Source organism: Leptopilina heterotoma, unplaced genomic scaffold (assembly GCF_015476425.1).
Source record: "Leptopilina heterotoma isolate Lh14 unplaced genomic scaffold, ASM1547642v1 Lhet_54, whole genome shotgun sequence".
Taxonomy (NCBI): Eukaryota; Metazoa; Arthropoda; class Insecta; order Hymenoptera; family Figitidae; genus Leptopilina; species Leptopilina heterotoma.
Window position 1 is genome coordinate 2,177,041 of NW_025111118.1, and position 19,043 is coordinate 2,196,083.

Sequence of the window (19,043 nt, forward strand, 5' to 3'; positions counted from 1 at the left end):
ATATTGAAGAAATTTTTGAATTTTCACCGCCCTCTCCTGATAAAATAATACAGCGCTATCTGAACGTGGGGTTGACGAAGTAAAATCCATTGATTTTTCCCCTAACGTAATGTGTACTACCCCCGTTGTGTCCTTTGACCAAATAAGGAAATCGCACGCCGCGATGATATTAATCGCGGCATTTCTCGTTATGATCGCGCGCTGAATAAAATTCTTATTTTCTTCCTTCAATTTTTTTCTTATTTCAAATGATATAATTACCTGTTCAAGAGAAAAAAAAATAAAATACAAGAAACAAATAAAATTTAAATCATGTTTCCTTTTTCATTGACAAGTACAAAATTATTTGGTGAATTTCTATTTCAAATTCGGAGTCTGCAATGCTTGGTATTATTTTCTTATAAGGGATGAAGCTTCGCCTGGCGATAGAACGTGAGTGTTTGTGTTGTTGTGCATTATTTATATTATGCCTTTTCTTTTCTTTTTTTATTATTTCTTTTTTTTTAATAAAAATACTCGAATTTTAAAAAAAGAATTTAATGTACAATTTTTCGATTTTTATTTTATCCTGGCAATTTTATTTTTCTTTGGAAAATAATTTCAAAGCTGTTTGGGAAAAATTGGTTAGCATCAGTTGTGGATTCATAACATGTGTTTAGATTTTTATTTATATTTTTATTTCGAATTAAAATTAGATTATCTTTTTGGTTTGTTTTTACTGTTTACCTGGTAATTTTTTTATTTTTCCTCTGTTTGTTATTTTTACCATTTTTTACAGAGAATTTTTCTTTTTTATATTTGGAGAGCTTACAGTTCAGAAGAAAACAAGTAAATTAATTCTAAATGTCTTAAAAATATATTCGGTTATTTTTAATTTTCTTATTATTATTTTTTTTATTATTTTATTTTTCATTTGTTCATTTTTTTATTTATTTTTATTTTATTTTTCATTTGTTGATTTTTATTTATTATTATTTTACATTAGTTTATTTCAAGTTTAATTAATTTTATAAATTACTTTAAATTTCTTTTGTCAATTTATAATTAATTTCAATTTTTTGTCTCTTATTCTTTTTAATTTACTTTGAGTTTAATTTCATTTTTTTTATTGATAATTTTCATATTTTTTCTTTTTTAAATCCTTTTTAAAAAAGTTTTAAATTTTTTAAATTTTTTAAAAAAGTTTCTTAAATTTTTTCCCGATGATTTTGTTGTTTTATCTTCGCGTTCTCTTGTTTTAAATATTAAATTTGTAATTGTGATTTAATTTTTATATGAAATATTTGAAAATTATTTTCATGTATTTTCAATTTTTGAAATTGAAATTTTGAACACAAATGGAAAGAAAATAAAAATTTTAATTAATAAAAAATGAGGCGGAATTGAAAAAATCGAAACGAAACAAGTCTATGCATAATTACAGACCGAGAATCTATATAGAAAGTGCAAACGACTCTTTAATTCGCTCTATAATGTGTTTCGTATAAATTTGAAAATAAAAATGTATTTAGAGAATTTAATGATCATTAATCGTGAGCAAACTAGATTTCATCGAAACCGGATAAACAACTGATTTCCTGTATTTTCAGGCACAATTTACATGTTTTTTTTCCAGTCAAGTTTTAGCAAATTATTTATGTTTATATTTAGCAAAATAAACTACTTAATAATTAAAATAATTTAATTATAAATAATTAAAATATTTTTTTTGAAAAACTAATATTTTTTTGGTATTCAATTTATATAAATTGTAGAATTATATATTTATTATTATATTTGTATTAATTGTATAATCATAGTATTGTATAATTTATATAATTGTATAAAAAAAAGAAAAAAAGTAAATTACGCAGAAAAAGGAAAAAAAATAAATTGTATAAAAAAAGAAGAAAAGTAAATTGTACAGAAAAAAGAGTAAATTGAATGAAAAAAGAAAAAAAGTTAATTGTACAGAAGAAAGGAAACAAATAAATTTCATAAGAAAAGAAAAAAAGTAAATTTTAATAGAAAAAGAAAAAAAGTTTTATAAAAAACAAAAAAAAGTAAATTGTATAGAAAAAGAAAAAAATAAATTGTGTAAAAAATTCGTGTAATTTCAATAATCGAATAAAATAAAAATTTCAGAGAGGATGCTAATTTAAAGATGAATTTCGATAAGTTTTATTGTCTCAAATGGGAAAAAGTGAAAAAGAAAATGAAAGAAAGAAAAAATGGAAAAATTAATATAACGCCTATTGTAATTAAAAAGAGGAAAAATGAAGAAAGCATATAAAGTGAAAATATAATCATTTTCCATTTCCTCATGAGTGTTCTCCGCTCATGAATTTTAGTTCACCTTTCTAATTTTAGTTTCTCCCCGACACACATCAATTTGAATCAGCGAATTTCTTTGTTGATTCTATAATGATACCTGGCTCATCAAATTCATTGTCATTATGTGGGAGACAAATTAATGTTCAGTCAGTTGAATGTCCACATTGTCGACACTTATCTAATATAATTATCCGACCGATCAATTCTAACAACTTAATGAATTAGCCGTGATTCAGATATTAATTTGTGTACACTGTCCTTCAAATTTACCTCAGTCTCTGCTTTGTATAGTATTTTTATTTATCATTTAATCCCCTCCTCTTTTTTTTTCTTTACTGACGAAAATTATTTTGCTAAAATTTTTTTAATGTTAAATATTTAACATTCAAGTTAACTTGTCCGAAAATTTTAATTAAAATTTTGTTTGCTTTTAAATTCCTTGTTCGTTTGTTTTGTTTATTTGCTACAATTTGAAAATTTTTACTCACATTTCTCTATATTGAATTTATTAATTAGTTTCTTAATTTATTAATTGGTGAATTTATTATTTAAAATTATTAATTAAAAATGTAGGGGAACATAGTCTAGGTCGGCCACCTTTTTGACTTTTGTTTATAACTTTTTTTTAAAAATTAATTTGGACAATTGAAGTATATGGTTGGAAAGTCCTGTTTAATAGGAACATTTTTTCTGTACAAAGTAAATTGACAGGTTTAAAAATGAAAAAGTTATAAAGATTTAAAAAAAAAAAAATTTGTAGTCCAGGTTAGCCATTACAGTCAAGGTCGGCCATGTTTAAAATTCAAAGGGCATTAATCGTTAAAAAATAAAATAACATGTTTGGAGTTACGGAAAATTGATTCTTTATTGTTTACAGTTTGTAACTTAATGAAATAACAAAATAATAACAATAAACAATATAAAAAAATAAATATAAATAAAAAAAAGTTTTGCACTAAAATATTAATAAAATTAAATAAAAATATTAATAAGATGATCAATTATATTATGAGTTATACAGAATTGCAGTTTTTGCAAATGAAGTAGCTCGTCCTCATCTTTGCGCATTTTAAACACATAGTGGCCGACCTTGACAGTAAGTAACATTACCGAATTGTTGTAACCATAAAGAAATACGTTTCGGGATTCGATTTTTTACTTTGTTTTCCTTTCAACCATGAGTCCCACAAATTTTCTGCATACTTGCCTTGACGATTCAATTTGTTTTTTATCTTTTATTAATGGTTTTTCACATTATGCACAAAACTTTTTTTGAGCTTTTTTTGTACCGACGTCACAGAAAACACAATTTTCGATTTTCCGAAAATGTAATTGAACAAAAAGTTAGGTTTCACTAAGACAAGCTTCGACAAAAATGCGCGTAGGTGGCGCTAGTGAACTTGACAAAAAAACGCGAGTGGCCTACCTAGACAGTAGGCCAACCTTGACTACATTCCCCTATTAATTAAAAATCTAAAAAACAAATTAAATAAAATGATAATAATTTTTTTTTAATAAATAAATTTAACATTCACCGTAACCCAAAATACTTACATAAATAAATTTAATAAATAATATTTTTTTAATTAATTTATAAAATTAATTAATAATTTAATTTATTTATTTAATTAATAATTAAATTTAATTAATTTTTTTATTTTCTCTGCACACATTAATAAATATATATATATATATATATTAATAATGCATAAAGACAAAAGGTATCGATGATCAAGTAATTTGAGATGAAAATATTTGAAGGTGTAAAAAATAAAAGTCCGCTTCCCAAATAGAAGCCATATAAAATTTCAAATCCCCTTTGAAGACTTTTGAATACTGTATTAATTTCATTAAATCGAGTAATCTAACATTATTGTGAGTTCAACGACACACAATTTCCAATAGAATTTACATTTTTAGAACTGCTATGTGCAACTTCTATTATTTCATTTAAAACTGAAAATAAATAATTGATGAATATGCATATATCGGGAAGTTTTTAAGTAATTTTAAATTCACTGATTTTCGGAAAACGATAATTGTTAAATTATACGTAAATTATATTATATACCAAAAAAGTTAAATTTTTATAAAAAATATTTAATTTTAAAATAATTTTAAATTCACTGCTTTTCAGAAAACGATAATTGTTAAATTATACGTAAATTATATTATATATCAAAAAAGTTAAATTTTTATAAAAAATATTTAATTTTAAAATAATTTTAAATTCACTGCTTTTCAAAAAATGATTTCTTCCCAAAATTAAATCTTTATTACAATATTTTTGCCTTTCAAAAAAATTAATTTTAAAGTTTCTATAAAAATGTAAAATCTGAGTTTTCAATTTTTATTTCAATGTTAGTAATTTACGAAAATAATTTTTAATGAAAAAAGTTCGTTTATTTGAATATTCAAAACTTGTTGATCATAATTAATAATTATTATTGTTAACAATATTGATGATAACTATTGTCAATAATAATTATTGTTAATAATAATATTTGTTAATAATAATATTTGTTAATAATAATATTTGTTAATAATAATATTTGTTAATAATATTAATTGTTATTAATATTAATGGAAATATTTTTTATTAATAGTCTAATTATCTGTATTAATTGATGAAAAAAAAAATATAGACTCTTTACAATTGAAGATTTTTTTCAATGCCTTCAGAAAAGATAACTTTGGCATTCTTTCAATACAAAACTCCAACTGCGCATTGAAAAAGAAAACTTGAAAAATGAAATACGTATTCACTTTTATCAATACTGTATCATTTTTCCTAAATATAGAATTTTAAACTAAAAATTAAATTATTATTAATTGAAATTATTATAAAAAATACAATTTATAGAATTTAAATTAAAAGTGAAAAAATTCTGGTCTCTAAAATCTAAAAAGTAAATCAGGAATAAATTACTTAGTAATTAAATTTAAAATATTGAATAATAATAATTTTAATTGAAGAACAATAAATAAATTAATACTGAATCATAGTACTACTGAATCACAGCTAATTCATTAAAAATCATTTCAATATATAATAAAAATAAAAATAATGCTGATAATAATAATAAAAATATTAATAATATAAAAAAATTTCAAATTTAAATAATTCCATATTTAAATAACTTCAAATTCTAATAATTTTAAATTGAATATCTGAAGTAATGGAAAATAAACAAGACTTGTTTATTTTTAAAATAAATTTAAATAAAAAAATTAATTAAAATAAAATTTAAAATAAATTTAAATTTTAAAATAAATTTTTCATATTTAAAAAAATAGGTACTTAATATTTTTTTAAATATAGGAAACAAGTAAATAAATGAAAGAGGAAACTAGTAAGCAAATGAAGGATCAAAACCTTTTATGATAAAATTAGCAATTTTAAAAATAATAGAATTTAAAAATTTGAAATTCAATTTTTTGTTGAAAACACTAAAAAAAATTCAATTTTGGAAAAATTACAAATAATTGCAGAAATTCAATTTTTTTCAAGAGTGATAAAATTCTTCTCATAAAATTCAATTATCTTTCAAATTTAAAAAAAAATTCTCGTCAAAATACAAATTATCTTTGTAAATAACAAAATTCTTCCCCAAAGTTAAATTATTTTCAAATAAATTTCAAATTCCCAAAAATAATACGCAAACATTTAATTATTTTCATAAATAATAAAAATTTCTCAGGAATTTAATTATTTACAAATTTTTTTATAAATTCCTTGCGCAATAATTCAATTATTTTTATAAATAATAAAATTTTTTCAATTATTTTCATAAAAAATAATTAAAAATTGTAGAAAATAATAATTAATTTGAAATGATGAAAATAATTTTGAAAAAATTGCTGTAATAATATTCAATGATTTTATCACTTGGTCATTTTTAATTATTATAAAACATGAAGATAGCGATCACTCCGAGTCTTCGACTCGGAGCAATCGCTATCTTCATGTTTTATAAAAATATTCTTATAATTTATTGAATTTAAAAAGATTTGAATTTGAATGTTTAGAAAAATTTTAATTCCTACGAAAAAATAATATTTAAATATTTATTTAAAAAAGAGTTATTGATGTTTTCGAATAATTTTACAATTAAAGAAATTCGTAAATAAATGTAACAGAACATTTTTTTTGAGTAAAATTTTTTTCTTTTATTTTCTAAAAATTTAAAAAGTTTCAATTTCATTTTCAATTAGAATTTGTAATTCACAAATAGAATAGAATGTATGTAATGTTTCTTTTCCAAAAGAAAAGAATGAGTTTCTGAATAATATATTTTTATTGAGAAATATAAATTATGCATAAAATAAAATATTTTCTATTTCTTAATTATAATTTTTTAACAATTAACAATTTTCTATTTTTTATAAATAATAAAAGGAGAAAAATTTGTATAATTTAGATCAGTCAAACGAAATTTGTTATAGAAAAAAGCATATAATAAACAAAATTTATTTGTTAATCATAATTTTTTTTTATTTTTTCTAATTAAAAATATTGTTTTATTATAAATCATGAAAAAATACCTGCAATTTTTCGATCTGTCAAACAATATTTTTTAAAGAAAAAAAACACAAAGACTAATATTAATTAATTAATTTTAATTAATTACACAAAAACTAATATCAAAGTGTGGAAAGACAGAATCAAAGAATGAAATACGAAGATTATTTTAGTGAATTATTATAAATAATTTTTATGGAATAAAAATTAAATAAATGAAAGAAGAAACTAGTAAATAAATAGAAGTACAAAGAAAATGTACGGGAATTATAATAAATTATTATAAATAATTTTTATGGAATAAAAATTAAATAAATGAAAGAGGAAGCTAGTAAATAAATGGAAGGACAAAAAATATGTACGGGAATTATAATAAATTATTAAAAATAATTTTTATGGAATAAAAATATGAGAATGGATTTAATATTATATTTCAATTCTTTCTTTAATTGAGAAAATTTTGTGAGTTATAAAAAATGAATTTATAATTCGTTAAGTTCCTTGAGGAGGGGGGGTTCTTTTTTTTGACAATTTCGTTATTATGCAGATGTATAGAACATTAATCCGTTGGACATGGTCTTCGGTCTTCATTTGCACGCATGAATTTAATGGTATGAGAGCATGACTATAAGCGTACTTATATATGCATCGTGTATATACACAATTGTCGTTTCGCCTGGAATTGACTCTTCACCATATACCACACGTGAACATATAGGTTTAGCCCGCACTGGCCTCGCGGTACATCGAATTCCATTGGCCGAGAGTGCTACTCTATCTCGAGCTTGAGTCGCGAAACGACGATCCAACTTCCTTCATCTTCTCCCATTTATATATTTTATAATAATATATATACTTTTCGATTGCGACAAAAGTAATAATATTAAATCACTTTTTTTTTTAAAAATTAATGTAAATAAATAAAATTTATTTATATTTTGCTATATGGGCTGTGATTAAAATAAATAAATAAAAAGGTAATTCAATAGATAATTGAATAAAAAAATAATTTATTAAACAAAAATATAGATAACTGAAAGGGAAAACAATTAAAAAGTAAATGAATAATAATTAAACACGAATGTTAATAACTGAATAAGAAAACAATTAAAGAATTAAATAAAATTAAATAAAATAAAATTAAATTAAATTAAATTAAATTAATAATTAAATAAAATATTTAAAGAAGAAAATAAATTAAATAAAAAAATAACTAAACGAAATAATTGAAGAAGAAGAAAATATACAAGTGAATAAAATAATGAAACAATAAAATAGACAAGTGAATAAAATAATAAAACAAGAAAATAAGCAAGTGAATAAAATAATTAAAAAAGAAAATAAACAAAGGAATAAAATAATGAAACAAGAAAATAAGCAAGTGAATACAATAGTAATAAACTAATTAAAGAAGAAATTAAAGAACCTAATAAAATAATTAATGAAGAAGAAAATAAACAAGTGAATTAATTAATTTAACTTATTAATAACATAATAACTAAATAAAATAATTAAAGAAGAAAGTAAAAAAGTGAATAAAAAAATGAAAGTTGAAGAAAATAAATAAAATAATCAAAAATGAAGAAAATAAATAATTGAAAAATTAAAAAAGAAGAAAATAAATAATTGAAAAATTAATTAAAATGGAAAATAAATAAGCAAACAAAACAATTAAAAAAGTTAATAAAATAATTAATGAAGAAGAAAATAAATAAGTAAATTAAATAATTAAACAATTTATCTGTCCAAACCAAAAAATCCAAAGTAAATGAAATCCAAAAAAGTAAAAAAAATAGTTTTTATTTTTTGGATTTTTTGTCCTGGTCAAAAAGTCCAAAGAAATTAAAAATCCAATGAAAAAAATGTTTATATACAAATTTTAAATCGTTGCCTTGAATGAAAGTATAGGTAAAATTAATATTTTATATTTCTGAAAATAATTAAATTAATCAAGTAATTTAAGTTATATTATATTGAAAAAAATAATTGAATTTTTGTAGAGAATTTTATCAAAATTGCTGAAAATAATTGTATTTCTTGAAATAATTGTTTTAATAATTTTGTAGAATAAATGAAATTTTTCTAGGATTTTTTTTTTATTTACCTGCATGAAAATAATTGAATTTTTGTGAAGAATTTTTTTGTTTATGAAAATAATTGAATTTTTGTGTAGAATTTGATTATTTATATAAAGAATTAAAATCCTGCGATTTTAACATTAACATTTTAAATTCCGATTTTATAACTTTCTCATATGTTTCATTATTTATTTTGGACGTTTTTATTTATTTAAGTTTTTTTTTGACTTTGAACATTTTTATTTTGTACTTTTTGTACTTTTGACTTATTTTCTTGGATTTTTCGGTCTGGATTTTTTGGATTGAATTTGTTGTCCTGTAATCATTAAACAAGAATATTCATAACTAAATAAAATAATTAAAGAAGAAAGAAAATAAGTAAATATAATTAAAGAAGGAAAAAGGAATAATTAAATAAAATAATTAAAGAAGAAAAAAACAAGTGAATAAAATAATTTTAAAAATAACAAATAATAATAAGTAATTAATAAATAGGTGATAATAATAAAATATGAAATGAATAAAATAAAGAAAAATAAATTTTTCAAACACGGAAATAAATAACCAAATAAAATAATTAAGCTAGTAAATAAATAAAGAAAATTAATTATAAAAGAAATTAAATGCGAAAATAAAAATATTAAATATTAGCAACAATAATGTGATATTAATACAAAATATTCGATAATCTAATCATTATCGTGCTAGTTATTTTATTATCGTATTTTATATTTATAATCAAGGTGTAACCTTGTCTTATCTGTGAAGAGTGAGAGATTATATTCTTTTATGTTAATTTGCGTACACGCTTCACTGTTGAATTTAAATCTAATTATATTAATTATAATTTAATTTATTTCACTGTTAAAATTTTTGTATATTTCTTGAAAATTGAATGTAAAAAAAATAATTTCTCTGTATAGGTATGTAATTTATAAATTTTTTGATTAAAAATTTTAATAACAAAAATTTTCTTACAGATGTTTTCTGTCATGTGATTTGATTTCATTTGCTGAGGAATTTTCATATTTAACAAAAGAGGAAGTAGAAGAAGAAAGAGAGAAAAAAAATGGGCAAACTTCTCAGTCTTTTGGCTCGGGACGAATCGACTTGCTGCACTCCGCAAAAATACGATGTCTTCTTGGATTTTGAAAGTGAGTAATAACATTTTTTTATTAATATTATTTTTATTACATCAATTAAGAGAAGTTAATGATTCATTAATATTACTTTTTTTTTATTAATTCTCCTTTTAATTTCCTATTTTTCTGTATTTTTAATTTTCTTTGTATTTATTTTCCTATTTTATTTATTCACACTTTTTATTTTTTTTTATTTTCTTTTCTTTTCATTATTCTTTTTTCTCTTCTTTTTCTTTATTAATATTATTTTTAACTCCTAAATTTTTTTAGGTAAAATTTTCCTTTTGACCTGACACATTTGACCTAAAATTTTTATGTAAAATTTTCATCTTGATTTGTTATATTTGTCATTATTTGTCATAATTTTTATTATATTAATTTTCTATAATATTAATTCTCTACTATTATTGATTGATCTTTAAATAAATTTTTAAAGTCAATATCGTTGGAGTTTGACGGAATGAATATAATATTGAGACATAAATATTTTCAAATATTTTCAGATGCTCAACCTTCGGAAAATGAGAGAGAAATCTTTGAAACGGTTCAAAGAGTCTTAAAAAATTCCGAATCAATTTTGGAAGACATTCAATGCTATAAAGGAGCTGGAAAGGAAATAAGAGAAGCCATTTCGGCACCAACTGAAGAATGTCAACGAAAGGCTTATCTAACAGTGGCACCATTGGTGGCGAAACTCAAAAGATTCTACGAATTTTCTCTCGAGCTCGGTACTGTATTTTTTCTATTTTTTTTTTTAAATTTTCATTGTCTATTTTTATTTTTATAACAGTTTTAATTCTTCTTTTTTTTGTTCAAAATACGAATATAATATTGAAAGTGAAATGGATTTTTTAATTGAAAAAAAAGTTTTTTAATTTAAACAAAATGTAATTTAAAAAAATTAATTAAAAAAATTAATTAATAAATTGAATGGTAAACAATTCTTAATCGAAAAAAAATTTTTTAGAGGGTGTCGTTCCAAAAATTCTTGGTCAGCTATGTTCGGGAAATATGTCGCCAACTCAGCATTTGGAAACCCAACAAGCACTTGTGAAGCAGCTTGCTGAAATTTTAGAATTTGTCTTAAAATTCGACGAACACAAAATGAAAACGCCAGCGATACAAAATGACTTTAGTTATTATCGAAGAACATTGACGAGGGCTTCACTGACGCATCAGGGGAGCACTGAAAAGGATCTCGTTGTCGGCAATGAATTAGCAAATCGAATGTCATTGTTCTATGCACACGCAACGCCAATGCTTCGAGTTCTCAGTCATGCCACCATTACATTTTTAATGTTGGTAAGCAAAAAAAGAAAAAAACAAATTCTAATTATTTGTAAAAGGAAAAATTAATTTTTTTTTTAATTTTATTTTTTTTCTACAATTTTATTATTAATTAATATTTAATTTTAAAGTCGGTGTTCAATATTTTATTACTATTTATATTATTTATTAGTTATATTTTAATTACATTATTCATAGTTATTTTCTGATTTTTGGTATTAATAATTTAATAGTATACGTTTTAGTATTTTTATATTTTAATTTTATTTTTATTTTCTATTTGTAAAATTGTCACCGAAAGGAACAACAAAATTTGTAATCGACAATTTACATAAGTATTTAATTTTTTTTTTAGAACAACGACATACCGAGGGAAAATATTACTGAAACGTTGGGTACAATGGCCAAAGTGTGTCTTAGAATGCTAGAAAATCCGTAAGTACAAATAATTTCTTCCCCAATTTTTTGTTTTATTCACTAGTTTTCACTATTTTTATTTTATTCTTTATTAAAACGTTAATTTGATAAAATGAAAAGATAAGAAATACCATATTTTTTCTATTTATTGTTTTTTAGTAAGTAAATTTCATTTAGTAATTATAATTTATAATTAAAATTTAATAATTTAACAAATTTAACAATAAACGGTAAATTTATTTAAGAAATAAGTAGGAAAGGATTTTTGTAAATCGATAATTTCGTGGCTAGCGTTCTACTTTTTTTTCTTCTATTCTTTGCAGAAACTTATTGGCTCAATTTCAACGAGAGGAGACGCAACTCTTTGTTTTAAGGGTGATGGTTGGACTTGTCATTTTATATGATCATGTTCATCCCCAAGGAGCTTTTGTTAAGGGATCAAATGTTGACGTAAGTTCATTCCAATTTTCTCCTTTTTTGTTCAATATTTCTCAAAATAGAAAAAAATTCCTTCAACAAAAAAAAAGAAAAGAATAAGATTTCTAAAGAATTTGTTTTTTATTTATTTATTTAATTTCAGGTAAATATGGAGAGTATTTATTTTATTTACAGGGAATGTTTATTTTATTCCATTATTATTAAAAATAAAAAAAAATAATAATAACATTAAAAAATAAAATAAAAATAATAAAAAATAAAATAATAATAACAATAGAAAGTAAAATCAATGAAATAAAATTAAAAGAAAAATTAAATTTTGTCAAAAAAAAACGAAACAAATTTATTCAAGAAATTAATGATTTAATAATGGAGTCGCTACTTTCCACCTGCGAACGCTAAAGTCACCGCTAGATGGCAGTTCAGTTCCTTCTTGGAATTTCTACTGACATCTGGTGGTGACCTTGGCGTTCTCAAGTGGAGAAATTAAACCACCATTTTGTCCCTCAACTTTCTTTTATAAATAGAGAAATTTATTGTGAGAATTAATAAATTAATAAATGTTAATAATAAATTAATAAATATTAATAATAAATTAATAAATATTAATAATAAATTAATAAATATTAATAATAAATTAATAAATAAATTAAATTTAAAAAAAAGAAAGAAAAGAAAAAATGTCGATTTTTAATTAAAAAAAATTATTTTAGGTGAAAGGCTGTGTAAAATTATTGAAGGACCAACCGCCTTGTAAAAGTGAGGGTCTTCTAAATGCACTGCGTTACACAACGAAACACCTGAACGAGGTAAATACCCCAAAAAATATAAAGAACTTACTAGCGGCATGATTACCAAAACAAAGTGGCTGCTGCATTAGAAGTTAAAAGCAAAGTGTGTCAGTTATAAGCAAAAAAAAAAAAAAAAAAATACTGTACACCATAGAGGTATGTTCCATTTTTTTAAATTTTTTATTTAATTACTATACACAATCAGTTGCAAAATATTCTGACGAAAGAGCAACGCATAATCCATGACTATCATTGTGCAAGGAATTGGAAATTTTCCAAAAGACTATCAATTGATACCACAAAAAATTATTTACTTTGTCGTGAATAATTTTTAATTGAAAATTATTTACTGTGAATAATTTTAATTATTCCATTGTCGCTACTATTACTGCAATATTCATATTCTTCCCAAAAAATTTTCATTTATCTTCCGCATTTATTGCTAAAATTATTTTCTCTTTGTGATTATACACCGTGTTCCATGACAATCAATATATCGACAGAAAATCGGCTTTTTTTATTGAGTCAAGTAAATTGAAAATTATTTTATTTAATAATTATTACTATTGATAGTAATATAATTAATTAATATTATTATTTAATAATAATATATCATTATAATGATAATTATAATTTAATCAAAACAAATAATTAATGGTATTATTTAATAATTATACGGTAATTAATTAATATTATTATTTTATAATTATAAAATAATTGTATTCACTGGAAAAAAATTTATTTGATTAAAAAAAAAATTGTTTGATTCAAGTAAATATTTATTTGCTAATAAACAAGTAGTTTATTTTAACCAAATAAATTTTTTTTCAGTGTTTTTATTGATTATAAAATAATTAAGAAATGGCATTATTTAATTATTATAGAAATAATTAACTAATGGTATTATTTAATTATTATAAAATAATTAACTAATTGTATTATTTAATGATTATAAAATATTATTATTATTTAATAATTAATAAAAAAATAAATTTACTCTATTCGTAAGACGCACTGAAAAAAAAAACAATTTTATTTAAATACTGGATTAGTTGAATGAAAAAATATTTTTTTATCTAAAACAATTTGCTTTGATCCAAAAAGATATTTATTTATCTTATTACCAAATAAATATCTCTTGAAATCTAAAAAATTTTCTTAAATAGTAATTTTCCTAAAATTGTAAACATTCAAATGAACAAAATTTATTTTCTGTTCAAAAAATTTTAATTGTAATAATTAATTTTTTTAATTTACAAAAAAATTATTACAAAATAATTTTTAATAATATATAGAATAATTTTTTTAATACACAGAATATTTTCTTTAATAATATAAATAAAATTAAATGAAGGAAAAAAAATTATCGACGTTCATTTGAACGTTTCGAGACTTCAGAAACATAAATCGTATTATTTTCTAAATAATATAAATATAATTTTATTTAAAAACAAATAAAATAAATTTTTTTGATAAAAGCACCTATTTTGTTATTAAAAAAGTTTCATTTAGAAAAAAATGCGTTTCTCAAGTAACAATTAAACCAGTATTTCTTTCAATAAATTTCTATATCTCATCAGTGCATAAATTGCAAAAAAAAAAAAAACTGTTAACAAAATTAGAAAATAAAAAATGAGAAATTAGGCTCTTCCTCGAAACCATTTCACAAAAATAAAAAGCAGACAAAAAAAAAAAAATGAAAAAAAGATGTTTAATCACGTTGTAAATTTCACAGATGTTTAGCATCTTGTTTTCTCTGTTACTACCTGAGTAAGTTTTAAATTAAGTAAATCAGTAATAGAAGTTAAGGGAACTGCAAAAAAAAAAAAAAAAAAAATTGTGAGATTAATGTTAGTCGAAAAAAAAAGAATTATGTAAAGGGTGCGAAATTTTGCAAAAGAAAAAAAATGTACATAAGTGCTCGAAAGTGTAAACATAATAGAATTTATATTATATAAATACATCTATATATATTATAAATAATTGAGAAAAAAAAATATTTCGTCTCTACTGCCGTAAAAATTGGAGTCGACGAATATTGATAAAGTATAATTTAGTGAAAAAGTGAATTTTGTATTTGTAAAATCACTTTTTTGTCTGATAAGCAATGTTTTTTTTTTACTTTTTTTTTCTAAGGAGTAATTAAAAAAAAGCTAATCAAGTATTGACACAAGTACCAAAGATATTTTTAATTGTATATTACAAAATTACTGTATTACCATTATTATGGTAATAGTTTAATAATATGGAACTAATGTTATCAATATAACTAGTTACCAAACGTAAAATGTCGAATACTATATTTAAAGAAAAAAAAAAAAAAAGAATCTTGCTCGATTTTATGACCATATCCGCTGGAGGTTGGTAGTGTGTAATTGAAAAAGGAAGTCAATTCCGTAGGTAATTCTAATTCAACTCGATGATTGAAGGCAATAAATTCTAAATCAACTCGATGATTAAAAGCAAAAAGCAAAAAAAAAAAAATCTAATTCAACTCAATAATTAAGGGGGAAAAATTCCAGGCCTCGGATAGTTTGACTTTTTGGACTTTTTTCCGATTATTTTCAGAAAAAGCGACTTTTTTCGACTAATTTTCAAAAAGTGGGATTTTTTGAAATTTTCTTATTGCAAAAAAAATTGTCAAAAAAAAAAAAATATAGAAAATAGAAAAGTTAATAATGATAATTAATATTCTTTTTAATATAGAAATAATTGCATTTTTTTGGTTCAAATAAAGAAAAACTACATTTGGAAATAAAATGCAAATTATTTCAATTTTTTTGGGTGAAAAAGAACTAGTCAGATATTTAAAAATTTATTTCTAATTAATTTTTCTCTATGATAATTAAATTTTCAAAATGAATAATTTAACAATTTTAAAATGATTAAAATCTTGTAAAATTTTATTGAAAATAATTTTTTTTAAAAGTATTTCATATTAAAATTTTTTAAAATCAAATTCTTAAAAATCCTACTTGTAAATTTTGAAAAATAATTAAATTCTAAAGAGTCGTAATGAAAAATCAAATTGAAAATTATCTTTAAGAAATTATATTAAAATATTTTTTGAAAAAGTAATTCTTTGAATAGTTTCATAATAATTTTTTAAAAATTGTATTTAAATTGTATTTAAAATACAATTATTTTCCATATTTTCAATTTATTTCCAAAAAATAACAAAATATGTTGAAAAAAAAATCGCACTAAATTTTTTTTTGGAATTATTAAAATTTTGAAGAAAACAATTATTTTCTAAATTTTTAATTAAAATAAAATTCTTTAGAAAATTGATTAGTTTCTTAAATTAAATTCAATTCTTTTAAAAAAACTCAATTATTTTCGAAAAGTTTTATAGAATGATCTTGAATTTTTATATTTGCAATTAAAGTATTCAATTATTTGATTATTTTTTAATATTTTCCAAAAATTCCTTTTTTGAAAATTCAATTATTGTCGCAAAATTTTACTAAATTTCAATTACTTGGAAATATCTCAATTGCAATATTTCAATAAAAAAAACTTTTATTATTAATAAATTCTTTCAAAATATTTATAAAAACTAATTTGCAGAATTTTTTAATTATAATTTTTAACAATAATTTATTTATTTTGAAATTTTTATTAAAAATTCTTTTGAAAATTAATTAGTTTTTTAAATTTTCAAAATTCTTTTAAAAAAACTTAATGATTTTCAAAAAATTGTATGGAATAATTTTGAATTTTTATATTTGCAATTAAAATTCCTCAATTACTTGATTATTTTTTAATATTTTCCAAAAATTCTTTTTAAAAAATTCAATTATTGTCGCAAATTTTTTAAATAAATTTCAATTATTTGGAAATATTTAAATAAAAAAAATCTTTTATTATTAAAAAATTCTTCCAAAATATTTATAACAACTAATATTTAAGGAATTTTTTAATTATAATTTTTAACAATTTATTTATCTTCGAAATTTTTAATAAACATTCTTTTGAAAATTAATTAGTTTTTAAAATTCTCTAAATTCTTTTAAAAAAAACAATTATTTTCGAAAAGTTTTACGCTGAAAAATCATGTATTTTCTTATTTTTAATTAAAATTCATCAAAAATTTGATTATTTTTTAATATTTTCCTAAAAATTCTCTTAAAAAATTTGATAATAGTTTGAAATTTCTATTATTTGGAAATATTTTAATTGTCAATATATTAAAAAATCTATTTTCATTCAAAAACTATTTAAAAATATTTTTAACTACTAATTTTAAGAAATTTTTTAATACAATTTAAAATATTTAAAAACTTTTTTTGTTTAAATAATTGAATTCTCGAAAAACTTTCGGAATATTATTAAAAATAATTGATTTGGAGAAGAAGTTTGGTTAAAATTTTTTTAAAATAATTAAAATTTGGAAGGATACATTTTTATTTTTTAGAAATTAGTAAATTTGAGATTGTTGGAAATTGAAATTTAAAAAACTAAAATCTCTGTATAGAAAAATAAATGACAAGTGTATAAATACTTTTTTTTTAACTAAGTTATTTAATTTTTGAATAATTGATTTGGAAAATTAATTTAAAAATTAAAAATTGATTTAAAAATTAAAAATTGATTTAAAAATTAAAACTTGATTTAAAAATAAAAAATTAATTTAAAGTCGATCCGATGCCTAAAATTCTAATATTCAACTCGATTAAAAGCAAAAAAGAAAAGAGAAAAATCACAGAAAGACAGAAATTGAATGGATAGTCAGATTTTTAAGAAACAATTATTGATGAAAGTAAGTCTTTAAAAATCTACGTATTCAAATTTACTGCACTTTTGAATAATACTAATAATAATAATAATAATAATAGCAAAGAAATATATTGAAAATATTTGTAAATGTTTCTTTTTTACCGAATATTTTACGATGACTGAATTTAAGACTGGATGTACAACCAGGTTTAATATTCCTACTACGATTATATTGAACGATCAAACTTTCATATTACACACATTTTACGAATAATGTGAAATCAAACTCGATTTTAAGATTTAGAAGGAAAAAACAATCGCACGTTAAAGATTGTCAAGGTTTCTTTTTTTTTAAAGATACCTTTAGAAAATGACACTTCAAAAGTGTCTGTTAAGTAGAATTTACTCTTCTTTTTATAAGGAACCAAAAAAATTTTTTTTATACTCGATTTTAAATCAGTTTTGTTTCGATTTCAAATTATATTGAAGAAGAAAAAAAAATAATGAATAAAATTTATTTATGAACCAAAAATGGTAAATATAATGACAAATTTTTGTTTTACGTGAATTTTTTACCCAACGAATTTTGAAAATAGAAATTCAAAATTAATTTTGAAAATCAAAAATTCGAAATGAATTTAGAAAACAAAAATTAAGATTGAATTTGAAAAATAAAAATTAAACTGAATTTTGAAAATCAAAAATTCGAAATGAATTTTGAAAAATAAAAATTCAAAATGAATTTGGAAAATGAAAATTAAACTGAATTTTGAAATTAAAAATTCGAAATGAATTTTGAAAAATAAAAATGAAAGTGAGTTTTGAAATTAAAAATTCGAAAACTCTTGAACGAATCTTGAAAATAAAAATTCAAACTTCAAACAGAATTTTGAAAAATAAAATTTATAAATGAAAAATTTGAATAGAAATAATTTAATTTATCCGCATGAAAGAATTTTTAATAATTCTAGCAAACTTTTTAAATTTTTATACACGATTTCACATTAATATGTTAAATTTTTATATTCACCACGACTATTGTATGAAATATCCGAATTTCGAATATATTTAAAATAGAGAAAGAAAATAAAATAAATACAACTGTCTTTAGTCGACATCTGCGTGCATAAATGACAGTTCACAGCGGAACTATTTTCAGCGTTCGACACATCGTGTGGGGTAAAAAGGGAGTAATAAACAGTATACAATAATGCTTTTAAGTACATATATTATGTATAAGAGAATCTGATAATGTGAGTATGTAAAGAGAAAAGAATAATATTTAATAAAAAAAAAAGAAAATCTATTGCAATTATGCAATATATTCCTGGCATTG

The 19,043-nt window shown here is 20.6% G+C and overlaps 1 protein-coding gene across 3 annotated transcripts in view; it reads left to right on the forward strand.

The window, feature by feature from the left end:
* The window catches only part of LOC122508549 (CYFIP-related Rac1 interactor B), a 41,338-nt gene extending 27,941 nt beyond the window's left edge, over nucleotides 1–13,397 (forward strand). For 2 of the 3 annotated variants that reach the window (XM_043621971.1, XM_043621970.1), the window contains 6 exons: nucleotides 9,894–10,067; nucleotides 10,559–10,783; nucleotides 11,023–11,357; nucleotides 11,698–11,777; nucleotides 12,083–12,209; nucleotides 12,911–13,397. In XM_043621971.1, coding sequence (XP_043477906.1) covers nucleotides 9,983–10,067; nucleotides 10,559–10,783; nucleotides 11,023–11,357; nucleotides 11,698–11,777; nucleotides 12,083–12,209; nucleotides 12,911–13,048 — 990 coding nt within the window. In that variant the 5' untranslated portion in view covers nucleotides 9,894–9,982 and the 3' untranslated portion in view covers nucleotides 13,049–13,397. Of the gene's footprint in view, nucleotides 1–97; nucleotides 433–9,893; nucleotides 10,068–10,558; nucleotides 10,784–11,022; nucleotides 11,358–11,697; nucleotides 11,778–12,082; nucleotides 12,210–12,910 lie in introns of those variants that run through there. The other variant, XM_043621972.1, reaches the window with a different exon arrangement.
* The last annotated feature ends 5,646 nt before the right edge of the window (nucleotides 13,398–19,043 follow it).